Raw genomic sequence first — 18,386 nt, forward strand, 5'->3', positions numbered from 1 at the left:
GGGCCATTAAATCCTTTTGCTTTGGGTTAATCCCACAGTGTATATCAGATTACTAGAATTCAGATGGAAACCCTGATGTAGTACTCCGTCTCCTCACCAAATTATTCCAAAATTGAGTGTACATGGGTTATAAATACAGAAAATAATTGAATTCTGTGTGTCTTAAGTGAAATAATCTGTTCCATTCTGTTTCTTGTGAATATTCTCCATAATAGTCTAATTGTGTTTTGTGCTCCTGGGAGCTGAATGTGTGTTCAGCAACAATGCATTGGGTTGTAAAATACGCATCCCCAACTATCTGGGCAGGCAAAAGAGATTGAGTAAAAAGGCTGAAGATGTTTTTCCTAATGCAAATTGTATGAGTCACATAAATGGTAGTGTCTTTTAAAATTATCAACAGGCTCTGGGTTTTTGTCTTTACAGTTACAGGTCCTGTTTCTCACTCCACATTTTTGATGTTATAGATCAGTAATTCAATAGACAGCCAAGCAGGTGTTCAAATCATTCCTGACCCCCCGAATTCCTTAAATGACCCCTCTAAGCAGCAGAGCGAAAACATTCTCAGCATGTCAGAATATTGAGATTCTCAGTTGCCTTAATATTTTTTTGGCCTTAATTTTTTTCTGCCCTTTTTGTTTGTTTGTTTGTTTCTCTTTTTAAGCAAAGAGAAGCCACATCTTGGCCATGAGGATTGGAGGATTGTACGTCTACAGGACCTGCAGATTGTGCTTATAGGTGACAGAATTCTAACTGGTCAGCTGTGTCAAGGGCCTTTAAAAGATGAATCTAGAAAAGGTGGGAGAAGGAAAAGAGAGACAAGGCTTGGGCTTCTCTGGTAGCTAAGGATGTAATACAATACTGCTCTTGAAAAACAGTTCTATTTTTAAAGAGGCCTTTTGACTGCAAATTTTTATTCGATTCAATTCACCCAGTATTTATTATTATACCCACAGTTCTGTGGGGGTGCTAACAAGACGAGTAATATCGGCCCTTCTCCCTCTACTTGCTTAGAGGAGATAAAACAAAGTTAGCAACTTACTTAGTAAGATTATCTTTTGCTTTGCCCCTTCCATCCAGAAAGGTATGCTCATATTGTTAAGTAGTTTTCTTAGAAATTTCTGTGGGTACCCCCCAAAAAGAAAAGATCTCTCGTATGGGCAGTTGTGTCAAGATTTAGGCAGTTGCATGAAGCCTTTTACCACTTCTTGGCAGAAATTAGTTTAATTTTCAGGCATAGTGAAAATTGGTATTTAAGCAGTTTGTTTCACTGACTGTATTTCATGATCACACAAAAATGCATGAATGTATCCCATATTAAAGATTAGTGTGCCAGTTATCCATTGTTGTATAATAAGTTACCCTAAATTTTGTGTCTTCGAACATCATTTATTATATTTATTATTTAGCATTTCTGTAGATCAGGAGTCTGGGCGAGGCTCAGTTGGGTGCCTCTGGCTGGGGGTGGGGGGCAGAGGGAGAGGGTGGGCTTGGGGGGTGGTTCTCAAAGCTGTTGCAGATCCCGCCTGGGCTATACTCATCTCAGAGCTCACTGAGGTAAGACCTACTTCTGAGCTCACTCACTTGCATGTTGAGGCCTCAGGGCCTTGAGGGCTGTTGGCCTGAGGGGCTCATTCCTTGCTGGCAGTTGGCTGGGCCCCCCTCAGGTTCTTGCTGTGCCACATGGGCTTCTCCATGGACCAGTTCCCAGCATGGCAGCTGACTTTCCTCTCAGTGGGCAAGTGGAACAGAGGCCACAGTCCTTTTGTAACCTAATCACAGAAATGATATGCATCACCTTTGCCTAATTCTGTTTGTCAGCTGATGTGCAGCCCACACTCTTGGGAAGAGGATTACTCAAGGGCATAAATCTGGGAGGTGGGCATCACTGGGAGCCAGATTAGCCATCAACGATGGAACCAGTCATTTTAGCATGAGGCTAGTCAATGAGGGTTGAAGGATATTCTTCTTACCCTGTCTAGCTCTTATTACGTATTCTCCCCGGGTGGCTCCTTCCAAACACCTCCTCGCTCTTCTGGGCATTTAATTATAGAAGGCATACATGGTAGACAGCAGATTGCTTTAATCTTTTAAAGATTTGTTAGTCTTAGAGCATGTCAACAAGCCATATTGGGTCTTTCTTAAACCTAACATCTTGATCAGTGAATTTGGAGAGTTTTGCTGGAAAGGGCATTGTGTCTGGTGTGATGATAAGTCTGCAGAGGGAAGGGGAAGGAGGCCCCTATAGCTGGTATAATTAAACAAGCTCCTTACTGCCTAAGAAAATAGGTATGTTTCATGCACAGTGGTTGAGGAGGGGCATTAAATTAGATTGGTATATGTCCATGTAAACACCCAAATGAGAGGGATTGTTGTCCCAGTTTGTGTCTCTAACGTGTGTCTATAGGAGATGAACATGTTCTAGCTACTCTTCAACCCTGTACATGTGTCAGAGACTTGCATCTTGTAAATTCTGTGGAAATCAGCTCTTTCATGGGAAAACTTTCATGGAGGATGCAGCTTTGTTTTCAACACAGTGTTCCAAACATACAAATGTAGGGGCTCCTGGGTGGCTCAGTCTGTTAAGCATCAAACTCTTGATCTCAGCTCAGGTCTTGATCTCAAGGTCCTGAGCTCAAGCCCCGTGTTGGGCTCTGCACTGGGTGTGAAGCCTACTTAAAAAAAACAAAAACAAAAACAAAAAAACAGGGACACCTGGGTGGCTCAGTCAGTTGAGCATCAGACTCTTGATTTCTGCTCAAGTCATGATCATACGGTGCATGAGATTGAGCCCTCCATTGGGCTCTGCACTGACAGCACAGAGCCTGCTTGGGATTCTCTCTCTCTCTCTCTCTCTCTCTCTCTCTCTGCCCTTTCCCCCACTCTCTGTCTCTGAAAATAAGTAAACATTTTTTTTAAAAACAAGAAAACCCATACATATGTAGGCATTAAAGTTTTGAGGAAAAGGTGGCATAAAGAAAATTTTGGTCAATTTTTAACAATGGAAATTGATTTATAATGCAGCTTCCATGCTAAACCTACTGGAAACTTGGAGAAAAGGAATCTGGATTCAAATTTAGAAGCATGCAACTGTGTTGTTTGTGTGTGTGTGTGTGTGTGTGTGTGTGTGTTTAACCTTTAGTTTGACATTTCACCATGTTCCCCCCAGTGCCTGTGTATCCTCTGTTTTTTCTGCATGCAATGTCCTGGGTTCTTCTCCCTCCTCCTCTCACCTCCTAACCTTGCTAGCTCCTTCTATTCCTTAGGGTCTCAGCAGAGAGAACTCCCCAACCACTCAATTTGAAATCATCCCCGGTTCCACCCCTTGTCTTTCATTATTGCCTCTTCTAGGTTTTTTACTTCCTATTTTGTTTATTATTCTAGCTCTTCTGCCCCACCCCTCTCTCTCCCTAACACACACGCGTGCACACACACACACACACACACACACACACCCCATACACACCATACACTACACACCATACTTAATCACTGTAGGCTCCAGGAAAGTAGGGGGTTTTGTCTGTGTTATTTCTGACTATAACCCCAATGCCTGACACATAGTTGATGCTCATTAAATATTTGTTGAATGAATGAAAATGAATGAAATAACTTATGACAGTTTCTCAAATAAATCACGTTTAGCTGAGGGCTATTGTTTACTGTCTACCCACCCCTAAAACTGGCATCCATGAGTCAGGGGCTTCTTCCCCAGCTGTTCTAGTACCCAGCACAGCTCAGCGTAGATGCGCAGAACACTGACAATGGAAGAATGAATGGATTCTCTGGCAAAGGACTAAAAAGGGAAGAACCTTCACTTCTTAGGCGAGAACAGGAGGCCCTGGGCACTGTGGGTTTCTGAAGGGCAGCACCAGTGTCTTCTTCCTCCTCATCTTTCCTTGGCTGGTACTCAGCCCAGTGCTTGGCACAGAGCAGAGTCAACACAGGTTAATTGGATCAGATTGAGTTGAGTTAGGGAAAAGCTCTAACAAAATCTCTCCTGACCATAACCCAGTGTGCTCAGCTTGTGAATACTCCCGTGAAGGCGGCAAGGATGGTTCCTTCTGTATTCCCTTCTGCAACTGTTTTGTCAGAATGCCCAGAAGCATTTATTCATCCATTCATTTATTCATGCATTCATTCACTTTCTCCTTGCACTCAGGAGCGTGCTGGGTACCAGAAGTCATGGAAGACTATGCAGGTTTCAGAAGGCTTACCTTGAAGAAAACTCGGGCTTCATTCTCCGGTTTATACAACCTGCCTGAGGTGGCAAAGTAGTTGGAATCAGGCTGTTATAGTTGCTTGGCTGTGTCCTCTGTGCCGGCCTCCACACCACCGGCTTTGAACAGGAGTAGAAAGGTCACCCACTGTGGTTGCAAATTGGCTCTTGCATTAATCCTGGCTTATTCAAAAACACTCAATATTTTTCCAAACTGAGTTTAGAGCTTTTGATTGAAGCCTGAATCATTTACCACGGCAGAGCATATCACCAGTATAGGAAAAACTAGAACTTAAAAATACAAAGCCCCTTTAAGTAATCCAATATAGGATAATTACATTATTAAATAAAGCTGTGGGTCTCAAATTATTCCACTGCCATTGGACATGTAAGGATAATAACGTGAACTGCGCTAAGTGAACAGAGCAAAAAAAAATGTTTAACAAGAGGGAACATGTCTAAATCATATGTTTACGTTTAAATAGAGGCTACACAAAACAGGAAGATTTACTTGGTTTCTACATTAAAGCGTTCTATTTTTTTTTTTAACATTTATTTATTTTTGAGACAGAGAGAGACAGAGCATGAATGGGGGAGGGTCAGAGAGAGGGAGACACAGAATCTGAAACAGGCTCCAGGCTCTGAGCTGTCAGCACAGAGCCCGATGCGGGGCTCGAACCCACAGACCGCGAGATCATGACCTGAGCTGAAGTCAGATGCTTAACCGACTGAGCCACCCAGGCGCCCCTACATTAAAGCGTTCTAAATAGGCACAAGGCTCTTGGTGCTTCTCTGTGAAGACTGCTCTTCTCATTAATGACAGCAGTATATCAAGACTCCATGCCAGATCACCAAAACCCTGAAGAATTCAGACAGCTTCCACCGTGGTTTGCATATACCAACAGGGGCAAAGGGTTTTTTCTCTTCCTCCTATTAGAGTCTTTCTGAAGTATAGGCTCTGTTGAACTGTGTACCTGGGCAGGAGACAATGTGCCTATAAAACTAGGTGGAAAAAGATCAGGAGATGTCAAAGGAATGGTCTGGAGTCATTCGGCATATTAGATCACCTGTGTTGGGTGGTAGTTGGGTTTGGGTTTATTGCTATTAGTTTTGCTTTTATAGAATGTTCTTCTAGGTAACTTACTTGAACTTTAACACTGGAATTGGGCTCATTTATCTCCTTTTGCTTATGTTTTAATGGCCAGAGCTAAGAACATGAGTGCCAAGCTAGTTTTTATTATGGCAACCTGAAAGTAGTTAAAAAAAATAGACTGTGGAGTAAACACCCTATCTATTTGGCCAAAGGAAAGGTGGCAGGCTCAACCCCTGACTTCACACATCTTCAGTGGATATCAGATACTTGCTTGTTTAGAGATGAAATATCTAGGACACTGGGATGCATCTTCTTGCTTTTCGTGTAAATGGTTTTTAATCTTAGGGAGGAAAAAAAAAGCACATATGTGGTAAATCCAAAAGGAAAGAAGTGAAACTGAGAATTAATGAGATGATGTTTCTGGTGCTTTCTTTAGAGATGGGCTTCTGGTCAGGGAGCAGGCTGCAGCCTAACAGGTTTTAGATTAGTGTGTATTAAAAATGTATTTAGGAACATAAAATATTTAGGATTTTTGAATTACTTGTTTGATACGCAAATGCCTTTGGCTATACCATGAAGGATGGTCGCATTACATCTGACAAATCACACCTCAGAGCAGTCTTCTGTTTGCTTACTCCCTCTAATTGTGCCAGGATGGCTTTCCAAAGTTCACTGAGCCACAAGCTTCACCCAAATGTCTGGTGGGAAGGAGGGGGAGGTTGGAAGAGAAGGGGCTGGCTTGGGAAATTGGAACCCAATACACTAATGAGCCTCCATGGCAAATCCATTTCATCATGTTCAGGGAGTCAAACGAAACCTTAGCACATACTTGAGAAGATATCTTCATCACTCAGACAACAGAAAATTCTTTGCATTTTTAAATAGCACATGAATGGCAATTTCTGCCATCTTACTTTGGGGACAAGAACACAATACAAATCAAAAATTAAAATCCCTTTTGTTGCAAAATGACTTTAAATCCCACCCCCTTGACCTCCCAGGACACTGTAAGGGGTGAGTGCCCTTGTCCCAGGTGGGAGTAGCATGGATGGAGTATTACTACTGAAAGGGCTATGGGGACCAGTTTGCCAGGGAGACAAGGGTGCTGCCAAATCTGGTTTCTGGTTCCACATCAGTTTTCTCATCTCTAAAATGGGCCTGGGAACACCTACCTCAGATAGTCTTTGCAGAGATTAGAAGAGAGTATGTCTGCTAAATTCACGGATTAGTGTCTGGACAAAGTAAAGCATTTTAGAGTGTTCTATTCCTCAAGGACTGAGGAGAATGACTTAGAATCCCAGACACTAGTAACTGCTTTTTGCCCTAACTACCCCTTGGAGGTAGCCAGCCGTAGCCACAGGGGTATCATTGTTCCCAAAGAATTAAGAGGAGTGAGGAATACACAGGTGACATCTTAATACTGCTCGCTCTCATGCCCTCATTTTCAGTCACAGTGACACGATGTAAAAATAGTAATAGCCATTATTTCTTGAATGCCTACTCTGTGTTGACCATTGTACTGTGATAACTTCAACATCCTTATGACCCAGTGAGGGGAGGGTTTTTTTTAAATCTTATTTTCCCCCATTTTTTAGGTTGTTTTTGTTTTTGTTTTCTTTTTTTTAATGTAATCTGTATAACCAACGTGGGACTCGAATTCATGACTCTGAGATCAAGGGTCACATGTTCCACTGACTGAGCCAACCAGGAGCCCCGCCCAATTTTTCAGATGAGACCTTGGCAAGATGATGTTATGTCTCAAGCTTAATGTGGACATTCAACCTAGTACAGCTGCGTTTGAATCTGGGTCAGCCAGACTCAGAAGGCTGTGCTTTCTAAGTATCCCTTAGTTTCTCCCAACATGGAACATCCAGAGATGGTTTCCATTAAAATCGGTATTTTTTGTCTGCTTTAGGCACAGCACAGTCCTTGGTTCCTTGGGAAGTACAAGAGAAGTAGAAGTTAAGCAAAGGTACCTGCCACTAAAAAGTTTCTGCGATGCAGGCATTGACTGTAGAGAATAGAATTCCATGATTCAGCATCAAATACTGGTGCCTAATAAAGATTTAACATTATGTCAGAGGTAGTAAGAACAGTAATTCCCAGTTCAGGGACCAACTGAGTGTTGATATCATTTTATTTTGTCTACTCAGGACATTAAAAAACAACTGCTACCATCTATTGTCATCCTCATTTCTGAGGAAAAATGGATATTCTAACACCAGATGAAAGGAGGAGGGATATAGTATTAAGTGGAAAGAGTGTGCAGGGGCCCCTCTAGATCAGCACTGCTTCCTTTTCTCTGCTGTCTGCCCTGTGTCTTTCCCTGGTGTGACTCCAGTAACAGGGCTCCTGGGCCCTGTGGCTTCCAGTGGGGTTTGGCTTTAGAGGTTCCCTGCCAGGACAGGGACAGGAGTAGGGGGAGACATGTATTTACTCCTTGTTCTTATCCTGTGAGCTTCCTCCAGGCTGTAGGTGTCCTTCTAAGAAGAGTCACTGCCACCGGGAGAAGGGTCTGCTCTGATTTTGGTAATCATTCACTCCCACTTTGACCCTTTGGCCGAGACGTGATGATAATTGACCTGCCCTAAGCCCAAGTTCCTGTACGATCTCTCTCGAGGTTCCTTTACATCCCACCAACACCTTTGTCATTAGTCCCTTCCTAAAATCTTCCTTGGATTATCATTACACAAGTATTCTATCTATTTCCCACTGGGACCCTAACTGGTACAGAGATAGTCCTTGAAATCTAGCAAATTGAGCTTCATGAAACGCTGGCTGCATGGTCTTCATTTTTCTCATTTCACAGCTGGCCAGTGAAAACTTCATCTTGTCGACCCACATTACCATTCTGTCCTGCCTGACTTTCTCGGACCTCTGACTGGCAACCACGTGCCTGTAGAGTGAAACCTTTTTACTCACCCTGTAGGTGTCCTGTTCGTGGAGCACATTAATGCCTAACTGGGAGAGTGATCGGCCAGACAAGTAGGTGCCTAGAATGACAGTTATCTGAGTGGGGCTTGAAAGCATGAGAATGGCCAACCCAGCCAGGCCCAGTGGTGGCACCTTCTGCCCCTTGCACACCATGGGCACACAGGCCTAGCACAATGGTTAGGGCACAAGCTGATGTGCTTGCACTGGTCTTTCTAAATGTTAACATTTAACAGTTTTTCTTCATTTTTAGCTTCTGTCTAGTTGAAAATATCCCACTCTCGGGGAACCAGTTGGACTATTATTTTGGTTTCACGATTTATTTAGCTAACATCACCTGTTGGTATGCTTGCATTCCCGTTTATCGCATTTCAATTGCTACAATGAATATTTTAAAAATCTAGGATGTTTGGGGAAGATTGAGTTGAATATGCTGTGTTTTCTTGTTCTCATTCCATCCTCCCCCTGCCAACCCCTCAATATTACACTTCTGTGTTCATAATCCTTTAAGCTTTATTACCATAGCTGAATATTGTTCTCCTAAGCAGTGATTGGTTATTGGTTACCTCATAGTGTTATACAGAAGGTTGCATTCATTTTCTCTCTTCTGAGGAATGATATATTCATAAAGATAGAGGTTTCTCTGTGTGTGAGAGAGACGTAGAATTAGATAAGTGGCTTAGATAAGTTGGGAGTTCAAATCTCTCTCATGTCACAGCCTACAGGTAAATGGTTCAGGGCTAGTGTGGTGGTTGTGCTCCATGAGGTGGTCCAGAGACCCAACTCTGGGCAACTCCTTTCTGTCTTTTTCCCCTGAGAAATTTGTCCTCATGTGTATGGTCCAAAGGCATATCCGTTCCCTTTTAAGGGCATGACTTGGAAGTTGCACACACCACTAATACTCATTTTTTTTTTTCGGTCAGAACTTGGTCATATGGCTGCACCTGGCTATAAGGGAAGCAGGAAAATGATGTGTTTATTCTGTGCCCAGCAATTTAGCAGTTTATTACAAAAGAATGAAGGAGGAATAGATATTGGGGGAAAGCTAGCCACAGTTGGGGGATGTTAAATTTCCCTTGTGTCAGCTAAGATCTTTTCTTACAATAAGTCAAATGGGCTGTGGAGTTCCACTGAGCTTGAGCTCATTCTGAGACATCTAAATTGACAACACGGAGCTGGAATCTAGATGCATTTTTGGAACCAAACTGGAAAGTAGTCATAGGCTTAAAGGTAAATATTGGAATTCCTATGGAGAATATGCAGAGAAAGAAGATCTAGACCCAGACTGCATCTAAGGATATATGTTTCCTACATTTTCCCAGTAGGGAGATGGAAAAAGGAAGAAGAAAAATTGAACAAAGCAAAGAAATGTATAGGTGGTAGGTGCTGGGTAGGTGTTCTTCCTGGATCCACTGAGTTTTTGTACATCTCGTGAGCAGAGCCACTGACTGTTCTGGACTTCCCTTTCAAGGATGCTTATGTAATGAACAGCCTTGGAAGACAGAGCTAGTGTCTCCAGCACAGAAGGCAGGCATAATCACTGCCCAGTATTAAAGATTTGGGTTCCCTCCGCTCAGGGTCTCACTCCTATAATGCACCCCACTGCCTGTGCAGGTATCATCTAGCTCTCTTGGCATCTCATTTTGGGAATTAGGTATTGAAGAAGCAACACAAACACGATCCTTTCACTGCAGCTATTGCTGTAAGCAATAAACCATTCTTTGTCTCTGACCAGGAGTCTTGTGTCCTCTGCCAGCATCTATGGAACTGTGGCAGGACAACTTGTAAGATTGAAAGTAGAGTAAAATCTTAGACTCTTCACAGTTCTTAATAAGAGGATGAGTTTCATCAAAAGTAGGGTTGTTCATTATCAAATGCCACTAAGAGGTCAAAGAAACCAAAGAATAAGAAAAGGTATTGGTTTCACGATACAACACAATGGTTCTCAAATTTTTGTTTGGACTCAAGACCTTTTGCACTCAAATTACTGAGGACGCCGAAGAGCTTTTGTTTATGTGGGTTATATCTATTAATATTTACTGCATTGTAAGTCAAAACTAGAAATAACTTAAAAATTCTTGGTAACTTATTGAAAACTAAAAATAAAATGACATCCATATGTTAAAAAACCCAAAAAAACAACAACCCTGAATGTTAAGCTGAATCTCAAACGTTATTCAAGATTAAGTCAAAATGGATCATACTTCTGTACAACTTTGGGAAGAAAACATAGAAGCTCTTTGTGACCCAGGATTAGGCAAAGAGTTCATAGGTGCAACAGCAAAGCCACGATTCAAATAAAACAGCTGATCGATTGGACTTAGCCAAAATTTAAAACTTTTGTTTTGTTGAACACAAAATTAAAAGAATGGGAAGACAGCTACAGAATGGGAGAAAATATTTTCAAAACACATATCAGACAAAAGACCTGTATTCAGTACATACAAGAATTCTCAAAACTCAATGGTCAGAAAATAAACAGCCCAATTTGAGAAATGAGCCTGAAGACCTCAACCCACACTTCACCAAAAAGGATATACGGATGAAAAATTAACACCTGAAAAGATGTTCAACATCATTAGTCATTAGGGAAATGAAAATTTAAAACATTATGAGAAGCCACTGCATTTATATTATGATAGCAATAATAAGTTAATTAACAAACCCAGTATCAAGGGCTGGCAAGGATGAGAAGCAACTGGAAATCTCATCCATTGCTGGTGGGAATGCAAAATGGTAAAGCCACTCTGGAAAATGGTTTCTACAAAATTAGATATACACTTACACAGCAGTTCCTCTCCCAAGTATTTATTCTAGAGAATTGAAAATGTATGTTCACACACACACACACACACACACACACACACACACACACACAAAACTATCTGGTTATAGCAGCTCTATCTGTAATTCACAAAGTTGAAAACAACCCAGTGTCCCTCAATGGGCGAATGGATGAATAATTTTGGGACACATCCATATCATGAGATACTACTCAGCAGTGAAAAGGAACAAGCTATTGATACATACAGCAACATGGATGGATCTCAGAGGAATTATCCTGAGTGAAAGAAGTAATCTCAAAAGATTTCAGATGGTATGATTCAATTTATACGACATTTGGAAAAGAGAAAAAAGATAGCGAGAACAGATCAGTGGTTGCCATGTGGTAAAAGTCATAGAACTATACATCAAAACAGGAAATTTTACTGTAAGCTAATTTAAAAAATAAGAACAGCAATATAAACCCATTGTATATATTTGCCACATTTTTATGGAAATTAACCATATTTTCAAAAACAAAAAAAAACAGTGGCATTGTTTTACATTTTTATAAGCTCTTTACTGTCTAGCTTAATAGAGACAGCTGGATTCTCATATCTGCTTCTGTATTTACTCTCTTGCCTTACCGTATGTCATATAGTCTCTGGAAAACCCCACTATACACTTGAAAGAGAATAAGACTGCAAAAAGCAAGTAATGTCTTAGTATTATTATGATCTTTGTTTTGATTCTATGGACTACCTGAAATAATCTGGGGGATTACCCAGGGTTCCTGGACTACACTTTGAGAACCACTGACACAATACACTGTCCCAAATTTCAGTAATTTTCATGCATCTTGACTTTTTTTTTTTTTTGGCTGTACCCACATGTCCTGTGTTTACTTAATGGTTTAGTTCAAATTGACCTATTTTTTAACTTAAATTTATTTAAAGAGGAAACATTCTAAATCTCCTGTAAATGGAAAACCAGTACCACTTTCCCATAAATGAAAAGTAACCACAAAAATAAATAAGCAATGAGTAATATATATATATATATATATATATATGTAAAGTTTACCCGTGAGCCATCTAAACTCATCTCTGCAAGGACTCAGGACAATGAAAATGGGAGTTAATACTGACGTACCACTCATTTATGTTAGCCCATTTAATCCTCAAAATTACCATAAGAGGTAAATAGTATTATTATCCTTTTTTTCTACATACATACAAAATCTTGAAGCACGGGGAGGTTAAAGAAGTTTCTCAGTGTTCCATGGTGAATAAATTGCAGACCTGGGATTTAAACCCAGGCAGAAGGCTCCTGAGTCCAGGATGAATACTCTGTGGGCAGATAGGAAACCTGGGTTTTTGTCTAAGTTCTATTGGAAGTTGGTATGAGGATATGTCATAAAATGAAGGAGGTGGAATAAATCAGGGTGTGCAAGTTTAAATGTTGATTGGCTGTCCGGGGGGCCAGGCAGGTAAGGCAACAGGGAGTGATGGGGTCAGTGGTCAACTCGAGATCTCGCATCTGATCTAAAGAAAGCAACCACTTCCAACTGTTTGGGGGGACGTTTTTGTTTGTTTGTTTTGGCAGAGATATCATTTTATTTTACTATTTCATTTCATTTTATGAAAAGATGGACGTCTGGATACCTTGTGCAAAGTTTTCCGATTTTTAGAACATGTGCAGAGGCCAACAATACACAGGCAGGCTAATTCATGACTAGATCCTTTCCTCTGACATAGAGGATTCCGTGATTCAAAAAGCTGTTTTTTATATAGTGGTAGATACAAAATCCAAATTACAGAAACAAGCCGTTTAAAACAATGATGAAAGGGGATATGGGCTCCGATAGCGTCTCAACACAGCCTACATAAATATTGATCGGGAACTGGGTTAATTGAAAAGCCAAGGTACATTAATAGAATAACAAAGTGTATTTCTTTGTGTTCCTTTTGTGTTGTATTAGAGTAAATCAGCAATATTTATCCAGTGCTAATTCTCGGTTTGCAGAGAGCTAATGTAATCATGAGATGAGCTTATTGAAATTCTTTTCTTAGACATAGAGGCTTGCCCGAGAACGGCGTGTATTAAGAACTTTAGTCAAAGCTTGCTCAGAATAGTAAATACGAACATGTGATTTATGCCATTGTGTGTACAAAGCAATGTTTCCTGAGACATTTTCTATATATATGTTAGCTGTTTTGTTTTTTGGGCTGGTCTGCTGCTTCCCCCTCCTCCGCTTATCAGATTTCCTTCTAAATCCTGGCATTTGACAATGTTGCAGGGCCAGTTTCTCTGTGAATCCACAGTAAAACATACTGGTGGTTTCACAATTAATCCAAACTTGGGTTTATGGCTTATGTGTGTTTATGTGAATTCCTGCATTTGTTTTTATATATGTGTGTATATTCATAAAGTCTGTTTCTGAGAGAGAGAAAAGGAGGGAGAATAAAATCTATAGACTGAATCTTGAAAGATGGGTTTATTCATCAATGACATCATAAGGATTGTATTTTCTCTTGGTTAATAAACTGTTTGTTTGGCGGGCGTTGTAAGCCAGCCAGCGCTAGTCATGCCATTTCTTGGAAAAGATCTGAAGCAACTGGTAATTGACATGATAATCATTTGATCATAGCGCTATTTGAAAATAACACTCATCTCCAAACTTGTCTCTTCTAAGGAACCATATTTGGTAACATTGTTGCCAAATTCCATCTTTGCCAATGTTGAGTCTTCTATACCATGATACTTAATTATTTTCAGTATATTCTAAACTTGATTTCTGGTGTGCCCTGTCCAGAAGCTGTTCCCATATGCTTTGAAACAATATCCAGCCTGAATTTTCATTCTGACATTTAATAATCACCATGTAATAGCTATAAAATGCGTGACAACTACAGATCTTTTATTTCAAGAGGATGGTGTAGTGAATCTGAGTGAAATCATCCATTGAAATGGTACTTTGTAATATGCCCCATTGTTTATAAAGTATTGAATTTTTTTTTTTCAGGAGCAAAGGATAAAAACAGTTTCCACTTTGGGTCCCATTCAGGGGAAGTTCATATTTAATCATGATAAGAGAAAGGACTCCATTACGAAAGTTTTACTTTTCATTTTTGATAGAGTATTTATTTTGCTGCTGCCTAACAAACTTTGTTCTCAGAAGCAGCTTGGAACTGGATGAGGAAAAGTGAAATTTTAGATCCTACCTTAAAACATTTTTAAAAATGAAATCCAGGGTTTCTCATTGTGTGAAGCTTATCTTAATAAACCCTTTTTTGTTTGCTTTGGAGTAACATGTGCAGTACTGTGTGTGTGTGTGTGTGTGTGTGTGTGTGTGTGTGTGTGTGTAGGTGGGGGGCGGGAAGGAGGAAAGAGTCATGTTTAACAGCAAAATTAGCCAAAATCACTTGTGAATTCCTTTTGTTTAATAGCTTAGAGACATCTTCCTGTTGTTGTTTGTCAAAAATATTTCTAAGATTTTGTAAGCTTAGGGGTTTTCACAGCTAAGCTTTTCTTCAGAAATGTGAAGTAAAAGAAATGAAAGAAGTCAGTTCAAGTTGAAATGTCAAATGCTTCAAATAATTTAACTTAAAACCCAGTGAGATGATCTTCTTAAGCTTTTTCCAAGGAATCTTTGGGTAGGAGAGGCCTTCCTTTGCTCCATGGATGGATCTCTATTAAATATCTTGCTAGATTAATTCTGAGTCAGAAAAGTTGGTTGTTTCCTGGAAGCAATTAGGGATGCTTAAAATTCAAATTTATGATCCATAGGAGAAACTTAAGTTTCAACTACTTTTCTTAGATTCAAAGGCTTTCTCCTCACTCACCCTCTCTCTTCTTACCCCATATGTATTAAAAGAAAAAAAAAATCAGTTCATTTCTCAACTTACAAAGTTTTTAAGAAACATGAGAATGTGTAAGTTTCTTTCAGTGGGAAGCACATAACATTTATGAAGTATTTCTTTTGGGATTACATCACAGTTTTATTTAATTTTTAGGACAAAAGTTAAATTCAATATTTGTGTATAAGCCAAGGGAAAATGTACCATAAACATAGGAATTTGGGGGTGAGTCAGAGTTCCAAGAATCCCAGATTTACTTAGACCATTTATATAGAGACAGGCTAACCATTAGTCACCTAGTTCTCGCTTTTTACTTTTGCAATTAACTGCACCTAAAAATTAGCTTTCACCTGAGTGGTCAGATAGGCAGCATGGGCTTTGGCAGCTAGCATTAAAAATAGCTATCAGAATTACTGCTCTAATCATATAACAAATATATCTTATAAATTATTTTTCAACTAGACAGCTAGCAGTGAAAACCCATTGAAATGAAGCGAGCTATTAAAGATACTCTGTCACCAAAAAACACATTGTTTGCTCGTGTAGGGCTAAACCACTCAAATGGTATTTCAGATGGGCTTTGTTGAAAATTTGTCATTTGCCTCTCAACCACCGGTAATAGTTTTGTTCTCCCCTGACCACCTCTTGTAGGATGAAGTCATTGCTGTTTCCGAAAAGGTAATCGTGAAGCTTGAAGACCTGGTCAAGTGGGTACATTCCGATTTCTCCAAGTGGAGGTGTGGCCTCCAGGCTGGGTCGGTGAAAACCGAGGCCTTGGGAAGGAATGGACAGAAAGAAGCCCTGCTCAAGTACAGGCAGTCAACCCTCAACAGTGGGCTCAACTTCAAAGACGTTCTCAAGGAAAAGGCTGACCTTGGTAAATAGAATTTGTACTTCCAAATCTAACGTGTGGGCGGATACAGTAACCTACTTTTTTTTTTTTTTTTTTGGTCATAGACTTTTCTGGAAATCCTGCCATATATATAATTTTACATATAAAATTTCTTTAGCCTCAAAGGGTCCTCGGAACACCTTATGGGCACGTAGTCTGGGTGTGTAAGGGATGGGTGTTACCTGCCGGATCGCAGGGCCTTCTTGGCGTGGAGCCCTGTGCTAGAACCTGGGGGATAGCACACGTGACCTCAGGCAGCTTCCACGTGGTGTCAAGGCGTGAGACTTAACTAGGACACCTGAAATAGAACTAGTGAAGAGTTTAAATATTTGTTCTAAGTAGATAGTATGACATCTATTAATACCATGTCAGAATTTCATGTTTTCATGTTGGGTGGAAAATGAAGTGAGGAAGAGAGGCGAGTGACTTCGTGTGGAGCAGGAGAGCAGTGTCAATGCGGGGAAGCCACTGGTTGGCGACTCATGGCATAGGTTTCCCTGGGCTTTTAGCATTCGGAGATCACCATGAACATATTTTTTTCTTTCCTTCCCTCCCTTATTCCACTATGAGTTTAAAGGAGAACTTGAGATTTGGAGTAGTTATTCTAATTAGTGTTCGAATCCTGACTCTTCTGCTTATTAGCCGTGTTTTCTGGGCAATTTGTTTAACCTCCTAGCCTCAGTTTCCCTAAGTGAAAAATATGAGAACTTTGCAGGGTCACTGAGATGTAAGATACAAAGGGTTTCGGACCGTGATGACTGGTATATAGGAGGGGCTCCATAATTAATTCCATTGCTTTTTCTTAACAGTTTCTTCTCCAGTGCCTTTTTGTGCCCTTTTCTTGTGTTTTGTTTTGTTTTTTTTTTTTTTTCCTCTTGTTTGTACGTCCCTCTGGCATTCAGTGACTTACTCTTCTAACATTGCTCAAGACCAAAGTTGTTGACCTCTGATTTAGACTCGTTATTTCCTCTTTAGGCAAAGAGGAACTTCACTTTTAACATATTAAGGCATCTTTTTCTTTCATTCTGGCACAATGCTGATTTTCATAGCCCTATTTTATGCCTTAATGTGACAACTTCCTGTTTTTTTTTTTAACCTAGGATTTAACTATTACGACAAACCTAGACGATTTATTTAATTGGCATAAAGAGACTACATAACAACAGTAACTGTCTTTCATGGGATTCTGATTTGTGATGAGCTGTACTGTGCTTTGGGACTCATATTAATATTTTCTTGCAGTTTGAATCAATGACCAACAGTTTCCTGTCATCTTTTGGTAGATGTCAGGCAGTAATATTTTGGACATGGCGGCCTGTCATGTGTACATTTAGAGAAAATTATTTAATCTGGTGGTTTTATTTTAAAGCCAATAAATTGATTTCTTACTTAAACTTCCTATATATTCTGTTACACGTCCCAATTTTATGAACACACAAATGACCAGTCTTCTGACCTGTACTAATGCTGAATAATAATACATCTGTTGTATTCTTTTCCTAATGTATGATCTAAGTTGTATTGCTATTGTCTTATGTTTTCCTTAACATTAAAATGTTTCTTTTGTTCGTTTGATTTTTTTTTTTTTTTTTAGTTATGGAATATACTGTTACTAATAAAAAACTAAACAGGAAACCCACAGGGGACAAAAGGATGTGTAGATGGTTAAGCTTCTTGTTGCACATATAAACAAGAGTATTTATAGTGGAACTGTTTTCTGTTTAAAATTGATAGTTTATTAATGAATATGAAAAGAAACTCAATCTCTTAATTCTAACAAAAGATTTACAGGGTTTGATCTTAGTGAATTCTAAAAAATGTCCATGACCTATTTTTTTAATAACTGATTTCAGAAGAAATTGATTTATGGTGAATATTCAAATTACTTAGTGGTGTTTTAACTCTAGCTGTTCATTAGACTCACCAGGGGAATTTTGAAAATAATACTGATTGCTAAGTCCAGCTTCCCCAAATTCTTCATTCAGTGAGATTGAGACAAGGCCAAGGAATGTGTACTGATAAAAGACTTTCTAGGTGATTCTAACTTTTTTTCTTTTTTTTTTTTTTTTTTTTTTTTTTGGTCTCATTTGGGAACAGCACTACAATTAGTGCTGAAGAAGGGAAAATAATCAACAGGAGATTTGATTGGGAGGCTCTCCTCTGGTGAACAAGAAACACCATATACTTTTCCTTTCTTTGTTTTTTAATGTAAAATACCCCTTTAAGGATAGAATTTGGGGCCTTGAAATTCTACTCAGTTGGTATGAACTGTGGGGAATTTGAGACAAATAGCTTTTGTAATTGGAATGCACACTGTGTTGTAATAATGTGGAAAGAGAAACAAAAACTTTCCTTAATGTAATGAGTTTCCATTATCTGCCTGATCTAAGGTTTACAAGTCTACATTGTTAGGATTTATATTGGGGAGATAGGGGGTGTCATTTGCTGTACGCATTCCTGTCCCAGCAACTTTCTCTTCAACCTCTTCCTTTCTCTGTCTGCAACATCAAAATATTTGTTGTCTGTACTTTTCTTTCTGCACAGTGGTTTTCTTATCTCTCTTTCTCTTGGCCACACTGAAACCACTTCCAATACCACATTGTTAATGGAAGTTCACACACTTATTAGGTT

General features: G+C 39.6%; 1 protein-coding gene across 1 annotated transcript in view; it reads left to right on the forward strand.

Moving 5' to 3' along the window:
• Nucleotides 1–18,386, forward strand: part of ARID5B (AT-rich interaction domain 5B) — a 179,512-nt gene that overhangs the window by 15,911 nt on the left and 145,215 nt on the right. Inside the window, exon 3 of the mRNA XM_045437536.1 lies at nt 15,515–15,740. Coding sequence (XP_045293492.1) covers nt 15,515–15,740 — 226 coding nt within the window. The remainder of the gene's footprint in view (nt 1–15,514; nt 15,741–18,386) is intronic.

The sequence above is a fragment of the Leopardus geoffroyi genome, chromosome D2 (assembly GCF_018350155.1).
Source record: "Leopardus geoffroyi isolate Oge1 chromosome D2, O.geoffroyi_Oge1_pat1.0, whole genome shotgun sequence".
In the NCBI taxonomy this organism is placed as follows: Eukaryota; Metazoa; Chordata; class Mammalia; order Carnivora; family Felidae; genus Leopardus; species Leopardus geoffroyi.